This window comes from Amblyomma americanum, chromosome 1 (genome assembly GCF_052857255.1).
Source record: "Amblyomma americanum isolate KBUSLIRL-KWMA chromosome 1, ASM5285725v1, whole genome shotgun sequence".
Lineage (NCBI taxonomy): Eukaryota > Metazoa > Arthropoda > Arachnida > Ixodida > Ixodidae > Amblyomma > Amblyomma americanum.
In genome coordinates, this window is record NC_135497.1 from 220052693 (window position 1) to 220077514 (window position 24822).

The 24822-nt window shown below is 47.0% G+C and overlaps 1 protein-coding gene across 1 annotated transcript; it reads right to left on the reverse strand.

Moving 5' to 3' along the window:
* Window positions 1-13979: 13979 nt before the first annotated feature.
* Window positions 13980-23967, reverse strand: LOC144114644 (sulfotransferase 1B1-like). Its single transcript, XM_077648512.1, has 2 exons — window positions 23832-23967; window positions 13980-18886 (listed from the first exon to the last, which is right to left on the reverse strand). The coding sequence occupies exon 2, from the start codon at window positions 18832-18834 to the stop codon at window positions 17890-17892; it is 945 nt and encodes a 314-aa protein (XP_077504638.1). The 5' UTR covers window positions 18835-18886; window positions 23832-23967; the 3' UTR covers window positions 13980-17889.
* Between the last annotated feature and the right edge of the window lie 855 nt (window positions 23968-24822).

Sequence of the window (24822 nt, forward strand, 5' to 3'; positions counted from 1 at the left end):
CATTAGCCATCGGTTCAGCTTCTTCAACATGCCTTGTATTTTCGAGCTTTACTGCCGTTATCGAAATGTTAGTGCGCTTCGACCTTTCATTTCACGTCGTTATTCAGCACCGCATTCAGGTAGTCACATGTCCATTTTCACTTGCGTGCATCTTTCATGAATTGTTTTTTTTTCTTTTTTCAGTCTGTCAAACGTAATCGTCATTTGGGTAATTTCTTATGTTATCTAACGCAAGGCGCAAGCTACCGTCGGTACAGACTTAAGAAACGGGAAGCAATGCCGCGTAGAAAAGAAAACAATTAAGGCAGATATCGCCCTAAAGGCTGTGGTCACGCGGCAATAAATAGGCTGCTTTAGAGACTTGCAGCGGTGGAAAGACAGCTCGGGCAAGCAAGGTGTTTTCGTTAGGGAACGCCGCATACACAAGGTTCATCTTTATTCGCCAAAAAAAAAACGTGGTTTTGCGGCCTATGGATTGTGTGGTCGCTTCGCAAAGTGAAGGTCCTTGATTCAATTCCCGAGCCTTCTGAAGAAAATTTAAGTTTTGTTTTGCTATAGACGTCACTATCTTATGGTCTAATGATGATATCATGCGCGAGCATGGTGACGTCGCTGAGGGGTTTTCGGACCACTGCCGCAGGTCGACGCCTCCGAGTTTCGTTGCCGATGAGCCATATAAGGTTTTAGCATTAATAAGCGCCGCAGATTACACATACGACATTTTATGTACACAAAAACTTCCACGGGCATGAAGCATTTCATGATTTTGGCTTGAATGGAAATCGATAAAAGAGCTTTTTTTTTTACAGCACAGCTGTTAAACGGCAACTCCGAGAGTTTTTCCTGAATTTTGAGTTCATGATAGCATCACATTCCTTAGCATCACATTCCTTAGAAACAACTTTTTGAAATGCCAAGCACAACTGTTTTAAAACAGCAGAAACAAACTCGGTTCGTAGCCCGGGACGATGCTCCGCTTGACGTAGCAATAACTTCACTGACATTATTGGAAGATCCCTCGAACAGGGGGGGGGGGGGACCATCGAGGAAGGAAATAATTTAGAATAGGCAGTTACGTCACATTTTTTGAAGCCGGACGTGATGGCTCCCCTCGCTCTCAGCGCGCTTGCGCATATGCAGCAGACAATGATGCAGACGACGTCTCTGCGCCCAACGTTACTATTGGCTACTCCGTCGGCCAAAGTCTTTCAGTGGTCCTTGCGAAAACACGCAATTTCCGTCGCACTTTTCAGCATCTTTCCTTCCTCCATGAGGGGTAGTCAAATGTGCCCAAGCCGCTCCGCCCGAGCCAGGAGTGACTGCTCTCCGTTGCCGCAGAACTGCCAGCGCAGGCGCGCCGACTGCGAGGGTATAGACTGCGCAATGAGCGCATGTGAAGGCAAACGCCTGTTATCGAACGCCAGGTGGCCGAAAAGGGTGGAAAAGCACACGGACACTAACTAAATATGGCCACCAGCATGTCGCGCCACTTTCCGGGAAACTGTCGTCTGCTACGTCACCCGCTGCACCGCGGCGTAATTTGAAGAGCGAACAGTGAACGCACACGTCGCACTATATAGTCGGATACAAGTCAACATACAAGACAAGAAATGTCCCTTAAAGGAACACCTCCAGCCACTGTGCCTCGACGATTCTCCGCTTGATCGATTCCCTTGGACCTGCTAGCGTGAAATCCCGGGGATGGCATATGAATGGGGAATAACCACGGCTTAATCGGACTAACCGCGGCGTCGTGAAAATCGGTCGCCGCCATTGGCTGGAGGGCCTGCTTTGAGGTGCATGCATGATGATGAAGAATTTTGTAGCGATAGCTACATTACGCTAGCATTTCGAGCCTTCGGCGTGGCGGCGCCGTGACTGGTCACGATGTTGGACACGTGGTTGGTCACGCGGTCCGGCGCGGCGCGCCGGAGAAACTTAGTGGGGGGGGGGGGAGAGTGTGAATCCACGTCCAGGGACGAAGATGAAGAAGGAACGCCCAGATGAAACGGAGCGGCGAAAGACTGGCTTTGCAATTCAACTGAGCAAGTTCCACTCGGCCAGCTGTAGCTATCGTGTCAGTCCTGGTTTAACCAGAGCTAAACCACAGCTAATTTTTTTATGGAGCAAGGGCATCTGTGGCCAAAGAGCGCCACGGTACAAGTTTTACATTACGCTAGTATTTCCAGCCTTCGGCGTGGCGGCGCCGTGGCTGGTCACGTGGTTGGTCACGTTGTGCGGAGCAGCTGCCGGCGGCGCGGCGCGCCGGTGAAACCGGGGGGGGGGGGGGGAGGGGAGAGTGTGAATCCACGTCCAGGGACGAAGATGAAGAAGGAACGCCCAGGTGAAACGGAGCGGCGAAAGACTGGCTTTGCAATTCGACTGAGCAAGTTCCACTCGGCCAGCTGTAGCTATCGCGTCAGTCCTGGTTTAACCAGAGCTAAACCACAGCTAATTTTTTTATGAAGCAAGGGCATCTGTGGCCAAAGAGCGCCACGGCACAAGTTTTACATTACGCTAGTATTTCCAGCCTTCGGCGTGGCGGCGCCGTGGCTGGTCACGTGGTTGGTCACGTAGTGCGGAGCAGCTGCCGGCGGCGCGGCGCGCCGGTGAAACCGGGGGGGGGGGGAGGGGAGAGTGTGAATCCACGTCCAGGGACGAAGATGAAGAAGGAACGCCCAGGTGAAACGGAGCGGCGAAAGACTGGCTTTGCAATTCAACTGAGCAAGTTCCACTCGGCCAGCTGTAGCTATCGCGTCAGTCCTGGTTTAACCAGAGCTAAACCACAGCTAATTTTTTTTATGGAGCAAGGGCATCTGTGGCCAAAGAGCGCCACGGCACAAGTTTTACATTACGCTAGTATTTCCAGCCTTCGGCGTGGCGGCGCCGTGGCTGGTCACGTGGTTGGTCACGTTGTGCGGAGCAGCTGCCGGCGGCGCGGCGCGCCGGTGAAACCGGGGGGGGGGGAGTGAATCCACGCCCAGGGATGAAGATGAAGAAGGAACGTTCAGCGAAACGGAGCGGCGAAAGCCTGACTGCAATTCGACTCAGCGAGTTTCACTCGGCCAGCTGTAGCTATCGCGTCAGTCCTGGTTTAACCAGAGCTAAACCACACCTAATTTTTTTATGGAGCAAGGGCATCTGTGGCCAAAGAGCGCCACGGCACAAGTTTTACATTACGCTAGTATTTCCAGCCTTCGGCGTGGCGGCGCCGTGGCTGGTCACGTGGTTGGTCACGTTGTGCGGAGCAGCTGCCGGCGGCGCGGCGCGCCGGTGAAACCGGGGGGGGGGGAGGGGAGAGTGTGAATCCACGTCCAGGGACGAAGATGAAGGAACGCCCAGGTGAAACGGAGCGGCGAAAGACTGGCTTTGCAATTCAACTGAGCAAGTTCCACTCGGCCAGCTGTGGCTATCGCGTCAGTCCTTGTTTAACCAGAGCTAAACCACAGCTAATTTTTTTATGGAGCAAGGGCATCTGTGGCCAAAGAGCGCCACGGCACAAGTTTTACATTACGCTAGTATTTCCAGCCTTCGGCGTGGCGGCGCCGTGGCTGGTCACGTGGTTGGTCACGTTGTGCGGAGCAGCTGCCGGCGGCGCGGCGCGCCGGTGAAACCGGGGGGGGGGGGGGGAGGGGAGAGTGTGAATCCACGTCCAGGGACGAAGATGAAGAAGGAACGCCCAGGTGAAACGGAGCGGCGAAAGACTGGCTTTGCAATTCAACTGAGCAAGTTCCACTCGGCCAGCTGTAGCTATCGCGTCAGTCCTGGTTTAACCAGAGCTAAACCACAGCTAATTTTTTTATGGAGCAAGGGCATCTGTGGCCAAGAGCGCCACGGCACAAGTTTTACATTACGCTAGTATTTCCAGCCTTCGGCGTGGCGGCGCCGTGGCTGGTCACCTGGTTGGTCACGTTGTGCGGAGCAGCTGCCGGCGGCGCGGCGCGCCGGTGAAACCGGGGGGGGGGGGAGTGAATCCACGCCCAGGGACGAAGATGAAGAAGGAACGTTCAGCGAAACGGAGCGGCGAAAGCCTGACTGCAATTCGACTCAGCGAGTTTCACTCGGCCAGCTGTAGCTATCGCGTCAGTCCTGGTTTAACCAGAGCTAAACCACAGCTAATTTTTTTATGGAGCAAGGGCATCTGTCGCCAAAGAGCGCCACGGCACAAGTTGTACATTACGCTAGTATTTCCAGCCTTCGACGTGGCGGCGCCGTGGCTGGTCACGTGGTTGGTCACGTTGTGCGGAGCAGCTGCCGGCGGCGCGGCGCGCCGGTGAAACCGGGGGTGGGGGGAGAGTGTGAATCCACGTCCAGGGACGAAGATGAAGAAGGAACGCCCAGGTGAAACAGAGCGGCGAAAGACTGGCTTTGCACTTCAACTGAGCAAGTTCCACTCGGCCAGCTGTAGCTATCGCGTCAGTCCTTGTTTAACCAGAGCTAAACCACAGCTAATTTTTTTATGGAGCAAGGGCATCTGTGGCCAAAGAGCGCCACGGCACAAGTTTTACATTACGCTAGTATCTCCAGCCTTCGGCGTGGCGGCGCCGTGGCTGGTCACGTGGTTGGTCACCTTGTGCGGAGCAGCTGCCGGCGGCGCGGCGCGCCGGTTAAACCGGGGGGGGGGAGTGAATCCACGTCCAGGGACGAAGATGAAGAAGGAACGTTCAGCGAAACGGAGCGGCGAAAGCCTGACTGTGCAATTCGACTCAGCGAGTTTCACTCGGCCAGCTATAGCCATCGCGTCACTTCAGGTTTAACCAGAGCTAAACCACAGCCAGTTGTATCCGACTATACCTTTTCTCGGCTTTATTAACAAGGATAGCAATAAAGGGAGAGGGATCTAAGCTCTCGCAGCGTATACCCGTAAAGGCCGACGCGCATATCATAGCAATGCCGCGACAGTGAAGAGCAGCCGGTCCTAGCTCGGGCGGAGCGGTCTGGAAAGTTTTCGCCACCCTGTGCGTGCGTTGAGTGGCTGAAACAGTGACTGGAAATCGCAACTCCGTTCATAAACTACCGAAGACGACCTAATACAAGCTTCAAATTTTGTTCTACAGGCGCGGAGCAGGAGCCAAATTGTAAGTAATGCTTGTGACGTTGCAAACGCAGCATCGCCCGCCGAAATCGCCCCAACTGATGCCACGGAAATGGTAAAGTTGTAAATCGATTTGCGTGGGAACGAACTGCCGCACCTCTGCCAAACTTGGTGAAAATGATCAGGACGGAAACGTTTCATTGCAATAAGTGAATTTCTAAAAACTCCATAGTTGCCTTATATGTGCCAGTTCCGTGGGTTGAGCGTCCGTGTTGTCGCCGTATAGGCCGTCGACGTAATCGGCAGAGCGAGCTCCGTAGGTTGGTTACCATGGTAACCACCCGGAGATCCTGAGATGTCACGGATACCGAGGATGGAGGGTGGTTGAGGCGAGAACGGAGCAGTGTGGCACGCACCATCTGCTGTGGCTACTGCTAAACCTGCCGTCCGAGGAGAGGCCTAGCGGCGCCGGCACCACGTGCCTTCGATCCGCAGACTGGAGAGGTGTGCTGGTAAAAAAAAAATGAAAATGCGCGGAAAATATTAACAGTGGTCTACAACTGTACATGTATGCATGTCTCTCTGAAATTCTTTAGCTCTATATATCTAAAAATACAAACACCTGAACAGCTGCGCTCAAAATCCGCCGTACCCAATATTGTAATCGTAGTTTTTTTTGCAATAGATAAACAGTGTATGGTGATATTACCCCTCATTGGCCAATTATTTCAAACTGCCTGATGAGCTCCACGAATACTTGCCGCTGACGGGATACGCAGTCATAGAAAATAAAAAGCTGCCTTTTACGTTGCAACAAGAAAGAATTTTTGCTTCGCACTCCCTTCTGACACGTGCCTACATGAAAGTGCTGTACGGCCGGAAACGCATCCTGTTTGGAGCACAAAACTGAAGGTCGACGACTAGACTAGGAGCATTTCCGTGCTTGAAAACATGAATGTTTAGATTTGTACAGAGCTATGAAAAAACTGACTGGACGGTTGCGAGTTAGTAACGGATATGTTTCACCGTTAGCTGCGGCGAGAAAGCGAAGAACTTTTCTGAGACACGTTCAGTTTTGAGATTTTTTTTGTTTCACAACCGATCGCATACCGAGCCGCTCTATTTGAAGGTGTCACTCGGAAACTTTCCGTTTAACGCTTCGGTTGCAGCCTCTGTCTTCACTGTTCCCCTGGCTTGCCGATTCCGTCGCCTCGCTTCTGCCTCGGCGGCTCGAGCTGCAGGGCGCATCCCAGACGCTTGGATTCTGCTCCTGCGACCCGAACCTTCTCGCTCACAGGATCGCTTGGGTGTCTGAAGGTCCGCTTCCTCCATGGCATTTTAGCGACAGTTATCTAAGGTGTTGCATGTAAATCACGTTTTTTTGGTGTTCTTGTTTAAGCTAGGGGGCTCCTCTCCGATGTTCAAATGCATGTACTCCAGCACGCGTCGCTTTATGCGCCATGCCCCTTCCACACTGGCTCACCGGCTTTGAAAACAAGCATGCACTGGCGCAGCCGGACGCTGCAGCGTCTTAGCGCACAGCCTAGTTCGCCGGGCGAGCCATCACGGTCGACGCTTCCTGCAAAGCAAGCACGCCGTGCTGATACTGGCACCGCCGCAGCTTGGCGCGCTGCCGATGTCGCTCGAAGACGGCGCCGCTGATGATACAAGACTGAGGAATGAGCGAAGAGCAGCTCAACGCTGTTGAAGTCAGCATCTGCACTGGTTGCTGTCCTCGTGTTAGCAAACAGCGCGAGAACCGAACTGGCGGACGAGACAGTACACGGCATCGTGTGCTGCTTAGCTCGTCGTCCCTCATTCAGCGCTATTTGGCGAGCTTGAAGTATTCGCTCGACCGAGTTGTGCCAGAGTATATTGCGCTCAGTATTGTGCTTCCAACGTACATCAACTGTTAGAGCACCAGTGTGATGACAGAGCGGAGCATGAGGTCCGTGGCTCCACCTGTGTGATGCGCTAAATTCAGTAACAAATTTGAAAAATAGCTACGGACTAACTACTGCTGAACCTGGTTATAGAGAGAAAGCTGTGGTGTATCGGTCAAGTAGACTGGGATTGGTGTATGTAATGTTGCGTACGTTCCGCACACTATATATGCATTGAGCCCACGCTGCCACGCTGGCAGGTGGCTGTTGAATTAATGGTTCATCGCGAGAGGTAGGTCACCCGATGAACGCTGCGCTCTATTGCTGCAGTGCCGCGTGCCTGCCACAACGTTGTCAGCCCTAATGCATGCAGCCCACATCTCTCTCTCAACACCGCCACGTACCTCAAAGTGCGATTGAGGCGTCCACTGACCCAGGGAGCCAGTTGTGCGACCTTCCTTTCCTCAAAGTAATCGGAGGCTAGAAAGGTGTCAACGCCAACGCCAATGAACACAATGAACGCCGACGGCCTATATAACGCCGTATATAACCTGCTGGCAAAAATGCGTCTCAGTGTGTACGCCTGTGACCTGCGTGGAGCAGAGAAGAGCCTATATCTTGAGAAAGTTCGGCTGTGCGGAGACATCAATCCGTACGACTACGAAGACTCCGACGTGGTGCGTGACGTTGGGACTGCTGCCAGGTATTGATTTCATGGACATCAAACACTACCTTGTGCACAGAAGAAGTTTTGTGACCAAAGATCAATTTAATGCCTACAAATCCATGAAAGCGCACAATTTTTTGAAGAGCGTAAGGGCGCAAGAACCGGGCGTGAGGGTGCTTGTCGCTGGTCGACGCGTCGTTGTCGGAAAGATGAGTGATTTGGGGCGTGTCTGTTCCCGTAGCCACCTTAGATATTTCCATTCTAATCTACTCATACGTGACAGGCTACAGCTTGATTTATAAAGGAATCGCTGCGCAGCAGTAATGCTTCGCCGAAGCTGGATTCAGCGCCGTGTGCATTTGCAGCACAATGCACACAGCACTGATCAGAGTGGCAAAGCGTTCTCGCTCACTCTACCATTCCTCCTGTGAGAAAGTGACATTTCTTTTTCGACCGTTTTACCGCTGAAATACTGCAGCAAAAGCGCTTTATTGTTATCGTGCTGGACCAGCGTTGGTAAAGCTTGTGCAGCTAGCCGACTACAGCTATCAAAAATGCGTTGGTGCAGTCGGGTGCATTTTGTAACTAGGCTGTTACTTGATGCGCCGTTCCGTTATGTCGCATGAACGAAAATTTGGGTGAGTTGGTTGTAGTGTGCATACAGAAATACTGGTCGCGCTGCAAAGGAGGAAAATAAAACACCCCACAAGCACTCGTGGTGTCTGGTTTCCTTTCCGTGATCTAATTTGTTGAAATGAAAAATGAAAATTCGTTTTTGGGGAAAGGAAATGGCGTAGTATCTGTTTCACATATCGGCGGACACCTGAACCGCGCCGTAAGGGAAGGGATAAAGGAGGGAGGGAAAGAAGAAAGGAAGAAAGAGGTGCCGTAGTGGAGGGCTCCGGAATAGTTTCGACCATCTGCGGAGCTTTAACGTGCACTGACATCGCACAGCACATGGACGCCTTAGCGTTTTGCCTCCATCGAAACGCAGCCGCCGTGGTCTGGTTCGAACCCGGGAACTCCGTATCAGTAGCCGAGCGCCCTAACCGCTGAGCCAGCGCGGCAGGAGCTACCCACATTTCAATGTGTGCTAGGCTGCGTCCTGTGCAGTTCTCAGTCTATGTGCAAAGCTGACACCCAATCTGCTTTGCTATACAGCTAGCCAATTTTAGGACCTGTGGTGCTACAGTACTCGAGGAGCAAGTCACCATGCCTTCATTACAGCAAACACGTTTCTTTTTTTTTCTACTTTTTGCGGCTGCAAACTCAACCACAGATGTTCAGTCAGTAGTCTTCAACTGTTTGTTGTTTGCTTTTCAAGTGTGCTATTCCCAATCATTTGATGAAAAGAGGCTGGAGCCATGGCTTCGAGTAAAAGGAGGCTCGAAGTGCTGGCAGGTCACTGTACTTGTAAACCAGGCCTGGAAGAGGCTTGCTGCCACATTGGAGCAATTCTTTTCTTCATTGAGGCTGCAGTAAAAACAAGCCTCAATGGTCTTTACACACAATCAAAATGCTTGGCTGCCTCCTCAAGTTCGGTTCATCGAAGGGAAGTGTGCTCCAGAAGTTGATTTTGCTTCTGAAGAAATGAAGCAGCGTGGCCTCGGTGGAGAAGGCAGTAGCCGCAAGCGCCAGCGGAAACCTATTCAGGCAACGACAGGAGCAGAGAGGAGCACATTTTTAGCTGCATTCTATGAAGGTGGCAGCAGGTCAGCTTTTCTTTCACTAGAAGAGAATTACGCTATTGATTTCGTGGCTGTTGCAGCAAAGTTGACAATGGCCATGCTTACGAGCCTATACAAAGAAGACACCCCACAAACTTGGAGAGCAATAACGGACCACAGTCAGAAGATCACACAGAACCTGGTCACTGAACCCAGGGTACATTCACCATAAAGGGGAGTAAATACTCATTGGCATCCAGCCGAGCGCAGTCATACGGCTACAAGGAAAAGTTTATACAATTTCCACAAGAACTCCTTAGAGAAAAAATCAACCTGGTCTTGGGCTCGAAACCGGGAACTACTCAAGCGCAGCTGTTTGGCTACAAAGGAAAGCTCATATAACTTCCTCATAAACTTGATGGTTTCTGGGGTAGTTTCGGTGTGAAAAAGTCGCCCTGATCCGGTGTTCGAACCCGGGACCAGGACGATGCAAGGCAGCTTACATCTTTTTTATATGGGGAGAACGCCATGCTTCACATTGACCAGGCGCACTACTATCGGATACAATTGCAAATAATAATAATAATCATCATCACCATCATCATCATCATCATCAGCCTTACTACACACACTGCAGGGCAAAGGCTTCTCCCATGTCACTCCAATTCACCCTGTCCTTTGCCAGCTGCATCCAACCTTTGCCTCCAAACTTCTTAACCTCATTCGCCCACCTAACCTTCTGCCGCCCCCTGCTACGCTTAATTTCTCTTTGAATCCACTCCGTTACCCTTAAGGACCAGCGGTTATCTTGCCTTCGCATTACATGCTCTGCCCAAGCCCATTTCTTTCTCTTGATTTCGACTAGGATGTCATTAACTTGTTTATGTTCCCTCACCCACTCTGCCCGCTTCCGGACTCTTAACGTTACACCTATCATTTTTCTTTTTTCCATGGCTACCTGCGTTGTCCTTAAGCTGAACTCTTTTCGTTAGCCTCCACGTTTCTGCCCCGTAGGTGAGTTCCGGCAAGATAAAGCTGTTGTACACTTTTCTCTTGAGGGAAATTGGTAAACTGCCATTGATAATCGGAGAGAACTTGCCATATGCGCTCCACCCCATTTTTATCCTTCTAGTTATCTCCCTCTCATGATCTGGATCAGCTGTCACTACCTGCCCTAAGTAGACGTATTCCGTCACAACTTCCAGGCTCTCGCTGTCAATTGTGAACTGTTGCTCCCTTGCTAGGTTGTTGAACATTACCTTGGTCTTCTGCATGTTAATTTTTAGGCCCATCGTTCTGCTCTGCCTGTCTAACTCATTGATCATGATTTGCAGTTCACCTCCTGAGTGACTCAGCAAGGCAATGTCATCAGCGAATCGCAGATTATTTAGTTATTCTCCATTGATTCTTATTCCCAACTGTTCCCAATTCAGGCCTGGGAATACCTCCTGTAAACAAGCGTTGAACAGCATTGGTGAGATCGTGCCTCCTTGCCTGACGCCCTTCCTTATTGGAGTTTTGGAATTTTATTGCTGACTTTATGGAGGACTATAGTAGCTGTGCAGTTGCTATATATATATATATATATATATATATATATATATATATATATATATATATATATATATATATATATATATATATATATATATATATATATATATATATATATATATATTCCAGTATTTTGACATAAGGCTCTTCTACCCCCTGATTACGCAATGCCTGTATGACTGCTGAGGTTTCCACTGAGTCGAATGCTTTCTCGTAATCAATGAAAGCTATATATAGAGGTTGGTTATATTCTACGCATTTCTCTATCACCTGATTGATAGTGTGAATATGATCTATTGTGGAATATCCTTTACGAAAGCCTGCCTGATCATTTGGTTGATTAATGTCTAACGTTGCCCTGACTCTATTAGCGATTACCTTAGTAAATACTTTGTAGGCAACGGATAGTAAGCTGATCGGCCTGTAATTTTTCAAGTCCTTGGCGTCTCCCTTCTTATGAATTAAGATAATGTTTGCATTCTTCCAAGCTTCTGGTACAGTCGAGGTCATAAGGCATTGCGTATACAGGGTGGCTAGTTTTTCTAGCACGATGTCCCCTCCAACCTTCAACAGCTACTTGTTTCACTGCAAATGCTTGTTTCTAAAAGGAATTACTGTGATTGTGTACTTTGGACGACGAAAGACATCTTAACAGTGAGGATTTGTAATGATGCACAGTTTTGCACGAAGATGGCAGATCGCCCAAAGACTACTTTGAGCTTGTTCTGCTCCCTTTATTTCGTACGCTGCACCGACATACATGCTGCAAATGGCGTATAGAGGGTGTGAAAGCTCTTGTTATGAGTGGAAACTGGTTGTGATCAAAAGGATGAAGGAGAGATGCAGACACTGTCAGGAAGTTTTGACCATACACAGTTGTTGTAGCATATTTTTGTCCTCCGTTAGTAACTTTAAATTGACTCGGTATTGAGGTTTTGTGTTGAGTTAGAATAAAAAATTCGCCACCATGTTCAAATTGAAATACTCACAGAGTGGCAACTGAGACCCAATTGAGCTCGCTCGATACGTTCTAGCGAATCGCAATGAAATGTGTTTTGAGTCATTTCACTCACTATGCTGAGCAGTAACAGCCTACATCCTGGTACGTAAACACTACCAGGACGTTACAAAATTATTTCTATGGGTAAAATATCCAGCCCGCCATTCACTCTAAGCTTTCTGATGAAACCAACAGCGCATGCGCAACTTTCTCTGAAACATTTTATGACCCTAATCTCAAAATTTTATAGCAAATGCCCTCTCTGGCAGCCCTCTAGAAGCAGTAAGTAACACGTTCGTGGAGGCGGCATTACAACGCAGAATAAACATGCCACACCCACACTGTCACCTCTCTCAAACCTATGCGCATATGCTTATATACTCGCTATGTAAGGTGTGCCATCTCGCGAGGTTTTAATAACTGTACAGTTCGAAACGAATTTCAGCCCTATTGACGCAATTTGTGTGTGGAACAAAACAAGAGCAAAGTTCTATTATTTGAAGTGAGTCCTTAGTTCACAAACAGGGGGAAAAAATTATAATTCAGTACTTGAAATTGACTCTTGACGTAGACTTCTATATATCTGGAACGTATATTGTTTATTTTTGCACTAATGTTTCAATGCTTCAAGTGGTTGTTAGCGATTATTTCATAAATATTGCTGAAATGTTATTCTTCTAACAGTACTGATCAACTTTTGATTGGGCGTTTCATGAAAAATGAATGTCTAGGAAAATAATTGCTGAACTAAATTAACTGAGATTCAGTTGAATCGCAGGCAGTTGGCTTCTTGTTGTGTCAAGTTTAAATGAGACTCAATTTATCGGTGAGCAATTGGCTGACTCTTTACACATTTGTAGAGAAGATTGTCACGTCTTGACGAATGATGTCAATAAGGATTGAGTTTTAACTGAATTTTTTTAGGCCCTACAAGTACTCAGTAAGAGGTCAATGAAACTGAATGTGCGTTTTTGTAAGGGGCTGCAAAAACAGCTGCTCCTGTTTGGTTCCGTGAGTTCCGTTCGTGACAGTGTAGTATTGCACAAGTTTCGCACCGCTCCCCGAGCGCCGCCTTTCATTTCAGCCAGACGCAGGAAACAGGCGAACTACAATGCTGGCTTCCGTGTGTTTGAGCGTCGATTCAGCGCCAGCCCATTCACTTTTGCATGTTCGGTCTGCGACAGACTCTCGAAGATACTGCGAATTTCACTGGTATATCTGTTGAACTGCTTCTTTTTTCAGTAGAATCAATTCCAGCTAGCGCTGTAATTCGCAGCGCCTTTGACGGTAGCCTGGAATTTTTGTATTTTCTTGATAAACGTTTTTACCATCGTCTTATATTCTCTCGTTCTCCTTTTTTTGAGCAGACACTGGTATTCCTAACATTAGGACTGAGTATTCTAGTGACAAACTTTTAGCTAACAATGTGGTGAGATTATTCCGCGCGCGCTTAGGGAACATCGCGCCGTCAGAACTGGAGAAACCGTGACAATAAATTAAAACTGTACAGAATGAACAGCCTGCACTACCTCAAGGCAATCTGCATCGAGCACGCGCTCCCGTTCATCCTGTCTGAGCATATTCGATACCAAAAAAACACCATTCCTTCCATTGCTATACAATGCGACAAGTGTGAATGAACTCGAGGATGTGTGTTGAAACCAGAGAAAAGGAACGCTCGCAACAGTGTTATGCAAGTAGTCAAACACACTGAGTGGTGAGATCTGCTAACAATCTGGTAATAGTCTGTTATACAAGTAGTAGCGCTCTTACACAGGTCGTGGTTTCATGAAAAATGGACGTCCGCATAATCCTCTCGCAAAAGCTTCACCACTTCAGTGCATATATAACCTTGCGATGAGAATGCAGACATGCGATGAGGACGCAGACACTGTTGCAATCATTACTCAGAGCTTTGAGGTCGTATGGTTCAATATTTACAATTACGCGCCCAATCTGTGCAGTCTTTGTCAGCCATTTCAGGAACAAGCCGCAGATGCTATAACTGCTAAATGCACTTACAGGCCTTTGTCAGATGAAATTATAAGTATAGGCATTAAGTTACTTGTAATCAGCAAGGTATTAGCACTTTTTTGTTTCAGTTTATTTACAAAGTACATGAGGAGGTTCAAAGGTTACAAAACCGTCAGGAGGACCTCCTATACAATAATGGTTATGTAAAAGGCAGAAACAATACTTTATTAAATGCATAAAGTACATAAACATTCAATATACAATTACATTGATTAGAAAGTAATAACAGATTCATTGTTTTGAAGGTAATGACTGTGAATACAGAGGCAAAATCTATGTGTGAACGAGAACAGTAACGATTAGAACAGCAAAAACAGGTTTTTGATTGGAATAGTGAAAATACAGCACTCATCATCAAACGAAAATTAATATAGAGCGGGAATAGGAGTAGAATAGCAAAAGAAATAATATTCATGATATCGCATGGCATTCGGCTTGTGCGATTAGCATATGTTGTTTTAATTTCTTCTTGAATACTGTAGATGTTCCACATTATTTGATTTCATTGGGTAACTGAATATTATTATTGATGACATGCTGGAAAAGGTACCGTTGTGGTAGTATGCATAAATCAATAACGAGTGGTACAACCGCCGCGGTTGGATCCTGGCTGTGGCGGTCGCATTTTGATGGAGGTGAAATGCTAAAGTCCCGTGTACTGTGCGAAGTCACGGTAAAGAGCCCGAGATGTTCGAAACTACGGGAGCCCTCCACTACGGCGTCGCTGATAGCTTGAGTCACTTTGGGACGCTAAACACACATTGGTTGTACTGAAACGGTTATAGGTAATAAGTTTTAGTGCTTGATTTTGCAAGTGTTTGAGATGTTAAAAGTGAGTAGCGTACTACCCCATGATGAAACGCAGTATTGTAGTTAACAGTGAATGAAAGCGTTGTAAAGAGTTACCATTGTGCGTCGTGGAAAGTAAGACCGAGTTCTTATTATTATTCGTAATCGAAACTCCAATTTTTCTCAACCAAGTTTTGTATGCCTATCAAATTCGAGGTAACGATCCAAAAGAACACCTAGAAGCTTAGCTTACTGCGAGGGTAATAAAGTATTGGTCTGTACTTGTACGAAAATGAAGTGCTAGTTATTCTTTGGGGGCTATGAAATAGCATGCACTTGGTCTTTGCGGGATTAATTTGAAGATAATTACGTGCGCATTAAGCAAATTGGTTGTCTAAGTTTAGTTGATTGAATAACAATCAACTGCGCAGACGAGTTAATTTAATTAAGTAGCTTGTTATACCCCTGTCATACGGGCATATTGAAGGCCTTCGAACCGATAGTCTATCGACTCAAAGGCGATTGAGCGCTGCTACACGGGCAGTTTCAATGGCCATCCTGTCAATAGTCTATCGAGTCAACGGAGCAGCGCGGAACTCCATCGAGATTTCGAGGGCCTTCGAGCGCAGCCCAAGGTTGCTAGCGTTGCTTCGAGCGGCGCCAAGCGCATTTTCGTACACGACACATTCACGGTAGAAAAGCATGAACAAACATTATTAGCCCAAACTTTAATGCAAGCAGTCAGTACAATAATTTTAAAAGTGTATAAGACTGGTTTTAAGCGCATTAATTTTGCGTTGCGGTCTTTGCGTTGCTTGCGTACTTAGCGTTGAAAACATGGCGGCGCCCTGCCCGCCCGCTTCACAGCGATAATAGCTTCGTCGCTAATCCCTCGGAGCAATATCGTGTTCTAAGCTGTTGTATTCGCCTTCGATTTGTCCATTCTTACTCTCGCATAAAGTTTTAAGAGACAAATAGCTCTTGCTTTTCAGATATCAAGGCGATTTCCCAGGGCTCAAGCCAGACGAAGCAGCGCTCCAACGCAGTTGGACTGGCTTGGTTTTGGCTCGTCTTGTATTAGAGTGGCTACAGCAGTGTCTGCTTCTGTCCGCCGCGTACGCGCAATTAAAAGGGTTTTAAACGACATGCGCGTATGCGTGTATTTAAGCATTTAGTATACATTTATCATACTTTTGTTATTTTTGCAAAATCCAAAGTAGCGATTCTGGCGCCACACAAGCTTGGCGTAAGACACGAGAACCATTTCAATGGCCATTGAAATTTGCCGTGTAGCAGCGACACAACTCCTTCCTTCGAGTTCGATGGCGATTGGGAATTTAGAAGACCCTTGACTCGATGGCCATTGAAACTTGCCGTGTGACAGGGTATTAGACGAGCTACCAAAAGTGTTTCAATTAGTTTACTGAAAAAGGTAGTATGCAAATAGGTCTATAACTTGAGATAGCTAGTAGTTAGTCGCCTTTTTAAATAGTAGGCTGATTTTGCCATTCTTTAGGCTGTCGGGATATATTAGTTTCACAATCAAAGGAAGCGTACCATCTAAACTAGGCCAAGTAAGTTAATTATGACATTGTTTGATTAGGGCTCATAAGGGAAAGATAAAATAAGTGTGTGGCCTGTGGCAGTGAATATAGAGAACAAATGAGTGACTTATCAGCTTCGGAAAAGTATGGATTGATTTCATTAGCTATGTCAGCCAAATCTGTTAGAACTTGGGACCCTACACTAAATTTAGTAATGTTATGTCCGCGCGAAGGCAGATGAAGAAATGTTTTATTAATTTCCCAAGTTTTTCATGTGTTATCCTTAGGTTTTATCAATTCTTCTTCAAACTACTTACATTTAGCCTGTCGCAAGAGTGAATTAAGCTTGCTAGAGGGAGCAGTGTACTACATTTTCTAGTTAATGTTAAAAGGTTGGAGTTTTTTTTATGAATATTGTCTTCTCTTGATACTCTGCAGTAAACTTCGAGTAATACAAGGGTTTATTAGTGTTGAAAATCAATGAGTAGATGTGTTTACTTAAGTAGAATGATCATAACATTCTTTAATTTTTGAAGTAAATTCTTTAAAGGCAGTGGTTTTATTAGTGCTACTAAAAATGGGTGACCAGTCAATGTTGGCAATGAAATTCAACAATTTGTTTTGCCAGTACGCCGTATGTCGTTCTTGCGTGATTCAAATCGCTCTGCTGTTTCAATGAGGACAGGCTCATTGCCATCATCATCGTCATTCACCGTGCAAACAGTGTTCATTCTTTTCTGCTTCCAACACACGCAGCGTAGTCTGCGAGCACTATATAGCCCTGTGAGAAGAGAGGGAAGTGTTTCATTTAACAGGCCAGCTGCGATGTTTCACGCATACTGGGTTTTTATCAGTCACCGTCCTGCACGTTTCTGATGTGCCACAGCTTCAAATTTCGCACAGACGAAGGCTGTAAATGTCCTTGGAGCATTACGCCATTGGTGCTAACGCGCAGGAATTAAAATGGTGAGGGGGCGGCTCGACTATATGTGCATATATTTAATTCCGTTCGTCATGACAGCCGCCGGGGGACAGTGATTTAGCGAAACACTCGGGACGCTGTGAAAACATCGGTAAACGTGGTCTCCTGTGTGCATTTTGGCGCTTAATATTTACGGCCTCAACGGTTCAGCTCATACAGTTTGGTCTCAGTGACAAACAGCAGTTATTTCCCCATTATTCATGGGTAGAAGGATTAATTTAACTTCATGTATACAAATAGATTACGCTGCAATGCTATCGCCTTTCTCGGGGTTGTCAGTACAGTGTATTCTTTTTAGAAATGCACTAAATTGCCTTCTGGACACCTACGCAAGGGTCACCCTAAGGGTCACTCTACAAACCCTCTTATCTATCCTCACCGTAGATTGAACGGTACGAGATATTAAAATCAGAAAGCAATACCTGCCGCGCTTTAATAATTTACTTGAAGGCACAGGGTTGGGTAAGTGACTGAAAAGTTGTCAGAACTGACAGACAAGAGCGCACTCCTGTTTGGCACACGACACGGCCCGAAAAACGCATTGCTTCGCTAACACGACACCATTCTACACAGCCACACTGTCTAATTTTAAGCGCCTTAGATCCACATTTCTGCCTGCCTTGAGTAAAAACTGACATTTTTTTTTGTGGGGGAGGAGGGGGCAGGGGGTCCGGACTGGTTGCACTCGCACAACAGCCTTTTTGAGCAAACATAATTAATTTACAGCGAGTCCTTCATGGCAGGTCAAGATCTTTCCAAAGATACATCACGTCTGATCCTTTTGTCTTTTCGGCGATCCACATTTTCGTTCTCTCAATTTGCTCGGCAGTGAAATGGCCCTTCCAGTCACCGACGATGCCTTTGCGAATGTATCCATCGTCTTCGTGCATTTCTTCGGTGCTTGTCACTTTCTGTCGGTATACTACCATGGATTTAATGAGCTTATCATCAGGTAAGTCTAGCATGTCTTTCACAAGAGTCTGTACCTCGTCGTTGAACACGTCTTTCATGTTACTGAAACTCGTTGCATCCACCACCCTTCGAAGCAAGGTCGGATTGTTCCGTAACTCTTTCCCGTAAGTTTCATCAAGAAAGCTGGCGATCTGGACAGTCCAAAAGTTAGTATCTGCCTTCATCTGTTCGTATGTAAAGAAAAGAACGTTTTGCTCCTGGCGATGTTCGTACCACGACAGCAAGTGGTCAAAGTAATCGCCATACGAAACTTTTCCAGCAATAAACATTTCGTGGAATTTACCGAAGGAAACGTCTGTCACACTCTTTGGGGTCATGCTTCTCATGTGATAGTAGTACGACACGCAAACGTCGTAGGGATTGCGCGCCACGTAGATGTACTTCGCCTGCTTGGAGTACGGCTGCTTCGTGAACGGCAGGTGCGTCTTCAAAACTCCGGGCCTGACCATCGTTTCGGCCGCCTCGGAGCCCATCATTTCAAGGTAAGGCGATGCAAGCATAAAATCTACGGCTTTCGTCGGCGGATGTCCCTTGCTCAGTATGCTGAGGACGAGATACTGTGTCCACGTTGTGCCACACTTGGGGTACGTCACAATGAAGACGTCGTCTGGGCGTGGTCTGTACGTCATCGCGGAGCGGATAAGAACCTCGGGAAAGAAAGAGTGCATCCACAAGCCATCCACATCTCGGAATTCTTCAGTGTTCATGGCTGAAGAGGAATACCACGTGCTTGTCGGAGCACCTTCCGAGCAGGATGAGCTGCAACATAGCATAGTCAAATTAGTCTCCGGGACCAGTACGCTCCGTTAAGAAACCTGTACTTTAAAACAAAAACGCAGGTACAAAACACGGCCTATTGGAGACAAGACAGCGCGTTCAGCGAAAAGGCTTCCGCCGGCTGTGCTCTGTAAACTTTGCCAAAAATGTTGTGCCCAATTACCACTAAAGTGTTCCGAGTGATTTCACCTTCAAACCCGAGTATAATATTCATTGACTACAGCGTTTCTGCTCTCAGGTTTGTTTTCGGTGTTCCGCGTGTTTTACAGAATAACACATACAGCAAGGCTTCTGAAGTTCCTGATTCTGTATTTGAGTGAAAGAACGAATAAAGTAGGATTCGGACTGACCACAAAAATAATTTTCTTGGTTGCTTCGTTCGTACGAAGCGCATGCATAATTTGTCTCCCTGGTGGTGAAAGTTTACTGTCAGGCATATTGTTCACTTTTGTTCTCTAAATCAGGCGCGGAATTATGGGGGAAGGAGGGCGGGGTGCTCTTTCCGCAGCACCCGACTGGGAGGGGCGAGAAGGTAGAGAGCAGGTGACAGGTGCTCCGATGTGTGACGCAGGCTCGTAGGCGTGGTTAACGCTATTTCTGTTTCGGCCCTGAGCGGCCCCAAAGTTGCTTGCGCTGCAGCGCCGACGAGAATGGCATTTTCGAAAATCTATAAACTGATATGGATGGTGGGCTTCAAACTTCTCAATAGATCAGAAACGTAACAGTAACGGTTGAAAAGTTCACTATTAAATATTAGTTAACCAGCCTGCTGTTAGCTCGTATAAGCGAAATTATCATGGATTACTCTTCTGACAATGCTTGCCGAAAAAAGCGCTTTTCTAACTCAGACAGCCTATTTTGAAAAATTGCTAACAGCCTTAGGTGAAACGCACTGTATATCATGCTGGGCTTTGTAGCACTCAAAATAGTCTTTTATCATTTTCTTTTACTGACTTCTGCGAAAAATGACTTGTGCCCCAATGCAGTCACACCCGATTTTCAAAACTTTCGCCTTGTAGTACGCCATTTCTTTATTTAATCTTGAAATACGTCGCTTTTGGTTTTCTAGCTTTTGTATTCGAGGTAGTATGCTCTCTTCGGCTGTCTCGTTTTACCTTGCGTTTAGCGCTGCATAAAATGGAAACTATGCACTTAACCAAATGATTTGGGCCCATTGACCAAAAAAAGGAACATTTTCAAGCATGAATACTCTTCAAAGGACGTTGATGAAATTTCCTGCTTTGTTGAAAGAAATTCAGGAATTATCAATTCGTAAAAGAACGTGAAAATTGGTACAATTAAAGAGCTGCCTTAGCAGACAAACGTAGTTTTACATATTTTAACGTACTTTTTTTTCTCAGAACGTTGGTTACAGTCGTCTGCCAGGATCATACTCGTCTCATAGTGGTCGATGTATTGAAAGTCACTCCTCTTGTATTTTAGAAGAGCAGAAACTAGCAAAACTTTACACAGTGATGTCGAGTATTGTGCAACACAGAGGATGTTGATATCCCAATCTCATTAGCGAGCTTGTATTGGAGCATCGTCTAAGGTGGACCGCCTTTTCAAAACAGTGCTGCTTCTTTTGTGTTTCGAGAAGCCTGATCACAAAATCGGTTTCAAGAACGCTCGTTTCATGTTTATAGGACAGGTAAGTTCGCCGGTGTGATTGGTGAAAAAAATAACAGCTAATACCTATATTAGGTGCAGCTGTGTCATATGGAGTCAGGCTTCATAATTCTCGACATCCACATTGATGCATGAAGGTATGCTCAAAACACAGTAGCACAACGTAGCTGACGTCACTTTTCATCTCGTGACAACGTTAACGCCTGCCCGATCAATTACGCCGCTGAGAGAAAATTTCTCAGCAGTCACAGCAGTCACGGAAGAACTGCACAATGTGAACACTTCTTGTACATAGGAAAGTCCAAATGCGCCACTTCCTGTTCTGCACAAAACTCGGGCGCCAAGGCGCTTCTATTCTGGTTCGTCAGCATACGCCGTCTTTTGCGCACAGGTGTAGAACAATAGTTTTGAACACTACAGCTCTGATGTAACCATATATGGAGGGGTGCACATGCCTTCGCCCCCATGGTCGCACGCATTTACACGGACGGAAACACAGCAGATCGTAGCTTGAAAACAAACTCGCGCGTTCGGAGATCAACCACGAACGTTGTGATTGACATCGCAGCACGACGCATAGCGCGTCTTGAGTGCTGTGCATCACAATCTTGTGCGGCTACGGCGGCCAAGCAAAGTGGGAATGTTACGCGAAAGGAACATTTTTTGTCCCGTCTTCCTACTGCCCCCCGTTGTGTCCTCAACGGCACGCTCATAGCAATGGTCACTAATTTCAAGGAGTTGGCGCTTCAAATTAATTACCACCTATGAACGCTTTTTTGTGCTTTAATGTCGCCGCCGTGAAAGGCGACGCTTGTTTTCGTTCTCTTCAGAGGTACAGCTTTTCTCCTAAGTGTCCGGCCCACAGGGGTCCGAACCGGTTTGGGATATGGTTCAGCCCCACTTTTGATGCGACACGGCAAGCTTTTGTTATTTTTTTTTTCAGGCGAAATGAGGCGTCTTACCTTCCAGAGCGTCGCTGTGCAGTTCAAAGGTATAGCTATGTCAAATATAGCCAAATATAGCCAATATGGCCGAATGAAAGAAGAGTGGCGCGTAGGAAACACACTCCGCGCCTGCCAATGCGCATTGGGCAATCCAAAAACATATTACACCAGACCGATGGGAAACCTGAGTTTATTTGCCTCCCCAGTTAACATGTTTACAACAAGTTTTGGTGACATTGTTAAAGCCGCTCTGTATCAAAGAGCATCAGGAGAGAATGCTCTTTATTTCTGCATGTGTCATGTACCATCATATCCGAAGTATAGGTGGAATGATCCAATCATATTGTGCAAAATTTTCCTTCGAAGGTGTGGATTCGTTGTCTCAGACAGGAGCTACAAAGGAAAGGCTGCATATATTGCTGCAGTTTTTCTTTTTTCAGATTGCAGACATTATTTGTTGCTGTCGACGTAAATAAGCACGAAAGGTAGGGACGGTCGCGACCCACGCGATGTCTTCCACGCCGGCACAGATGGGTTGCCCTGCGCGAGGTGAACGTCGAGCGCGACCATTGTCTGCGTGTGGGGGCACACTCTCTCCCTTGGCCGTCGCGCGGCTAAGATGGCTGCCGTCATGAAAATGCTGAGAAGCTCTTCCTGGGAACCGACCTGTCCTGTGTCGCAATTTATCTAGTCTCAGTGCCACGTCCAGTTGTAATTATTGACGCGCTATAATTCTTCGCCTGAGCTGTTAGCAGGGTAATGAAACCAGGAAATCAGAGGTTACTAAGCTTTTCATTAGTGCGACATCATCTGCAGCTGTCTGTATTCGGCATCATGTCCCATCTTTGTCTTCTTCTCAAAAACCATTACTGCGGGCGGCAGTAAAGCCTGCTCCAGATGTTCTCAATCTGACACTATTGACATTAATTCCCCAATCCTTGTAATCAAACCGCCTTAATACCTGATACAAACAAACGATTCGTAACAGTAGAGAGGCTATCACCCGGCATGAGGCCCTTCCTGATTCGTATTTATAACATTTTCTGTGCAGGCTAAGGTGGTGCTGTACGTCCCTATATGTAGATATTTTCGAGCACATTTACGTAAGCCTTTTCCACGCCCTGATTACGCAGTGCCTGCGTGACTGGCGATTTCCTCATTTATTGTAATGCTTAATTTAAATATGACAGCATTTCATATTTCATTATACGCAACTTAACGCGAATATCGTCTGGAATCTGCGGTGAACCAGAAGCCGAGTATGAGGGCGAAGATAAAAACGAACATGAAGCAGAACTTCTGCGAAACATTTCTTCCGAATCGTATTCGAACCAGCTAATGCGTAAACAGAAAAAGCATCACTCAGAGACCACTCAGTCATCTCCGCCGCCACTCGCGCAGAACAGAACAAAACAAAAGCAGGCGAAAGAGGACGTTTGGTTTGGTTTATAGGGTTTAACGTTTAACGTCCCAAAGCAAGGACGTGGTCAATACAGGTTCCGGGCTTCCACCATATATGAACCGCCCTATAATCATCTAAAAACTTGCTTCCAGCATTATGAAAGCGATAGGACGTCATCAACCAATCAGCAGAGCGACTAGATCTTAAAGGTGTCCCTGCGCGCCTTATTGTCTTCTTGTCTTCGTGCGCGTGTGTCACAAGTCAATGAAGCCTTCGCAAAACGTTGGGCATCCAATCTTGAAACAGTGCCGTTGCGCACGCTTCCTTATAATAAAACGACGAAGGCTATCTAGACACTTGCAAGATGATCAAAATATTAGCACTACCCACTTGCAACTACCTTTGCAATGAGTATTGCGAAAAACACAACGAACCATCTTGCATACCCATACGTACTCACCGCGACTCTAGGGCTTAAGGATGATCACGTCTACCATGGCTCGATTGCCTTTGGTGAGCAGGCGGATAGAGTTTTCTATACAAACAATGACAGCTTACGCTGCAGAATGCCCCTCACTCAGCTGTCGCTAAGAAAAGCTCGAGATCCATTTCGAACGCTTTCTCTACCGACGACAGACAGTTGATACACATGTAGGTCAGGTTGAAGCAGTGCTGAAGACCCCGATTAGAACCATACCAGCTCCATCCAAATTCGTGAAAGTAATCGTGGAGACCACCAGCCTTCTATCTACTCAATTCCGAAAATGGAGAGTAACATGTACCGACACAAGCTCGCTGCCTATACCTTCACATGCTGCGGCGGCTTAGAAAAAGCGGCCTTTAAGCAATTCTTCCTCGCGTTTTTCTTAATGCAACTGTTTTTGAAATTTCAACTGACCATCCATCTCCCTCACGCCTTATCAGAACGCTCAAAACACTGCCGGTTACTTACGTCTGTCGCGTGAGCCACGGATTCGAAAGCCTCTGCGAAGAGGCGTCAGCCTAACAAGCCCGCCAGGCGAAATGTTCTCGCATATCGCTTCAGTACGGATGAGCGTATCTTTTTTTCGCCCGGCAAAGCAAAAGCAGAAGCGAACGAGACGGTGGCTATCAGCCGACGCGCACGCAAGTGGGGCGTGCGCAAACGGTGAGATTTCGAGCAGCGCACGTTGAAGTGTACCATGTGTAAATAGCGTGCGAAGGCTCCTCCCGCGGCGTTCCTTGAGCATCGTTGCTGTTGCAGCGCAGAAGGTCGCAGAAAAAGATGAACGCTTTGCAACGTTCGTGCTCTATTTCTGTTTCTGGAATGTTTTGTAGCAATATACAGGGTGTCGTAGCTAAATTTGGCCAGCGTTTTAAAATATGCCGCGGCACTCTAAGACGGCGCGACCAAATGCATGTTGCTGGCTGTTGTATGGAGCAACTCACATAATTTTTGCATGGTGCTTAATTGGATAAATAGTTAAGATTAATTAACTACGTTGACGTAAAACTGGCGAAGAAGGGAGGGGGCCCAGCCGATCTTCGTGTCGCGGTGCACCACTATCGGCGATAAGGTAGGATAAGCGACGCGCACAATTGCTATTCCGCCGACCACGTTCACGACGGTCCGAGCGACTTGCAATCAATTTCTCAGGACAGAGTTTGACTCAACGAGCTCAGTTCCGTCTCTCGGTGTGTGAACCTTAAGCACGGCCTCCGTGCGCGGCTCGATGCGGACTTGGTCTTCGCTACGTGCTGTAACCACGTTGGCCTGCGACTGCACATTAGCCTCCAGGTGGAAGTGGTAGACTTCGCCCCCTATTTTTAGTTCTTTTCGGCGAAACAGAATCAGCAAGTCGGTCTGCCGACAAAAGTTGAGCCCTCCCGACAATTCGTAAGGGCTGTCGTTGAGCACTATGAAGTTCACGCTGATTATGGTTGGTCCGAATTGAAGAAGCACT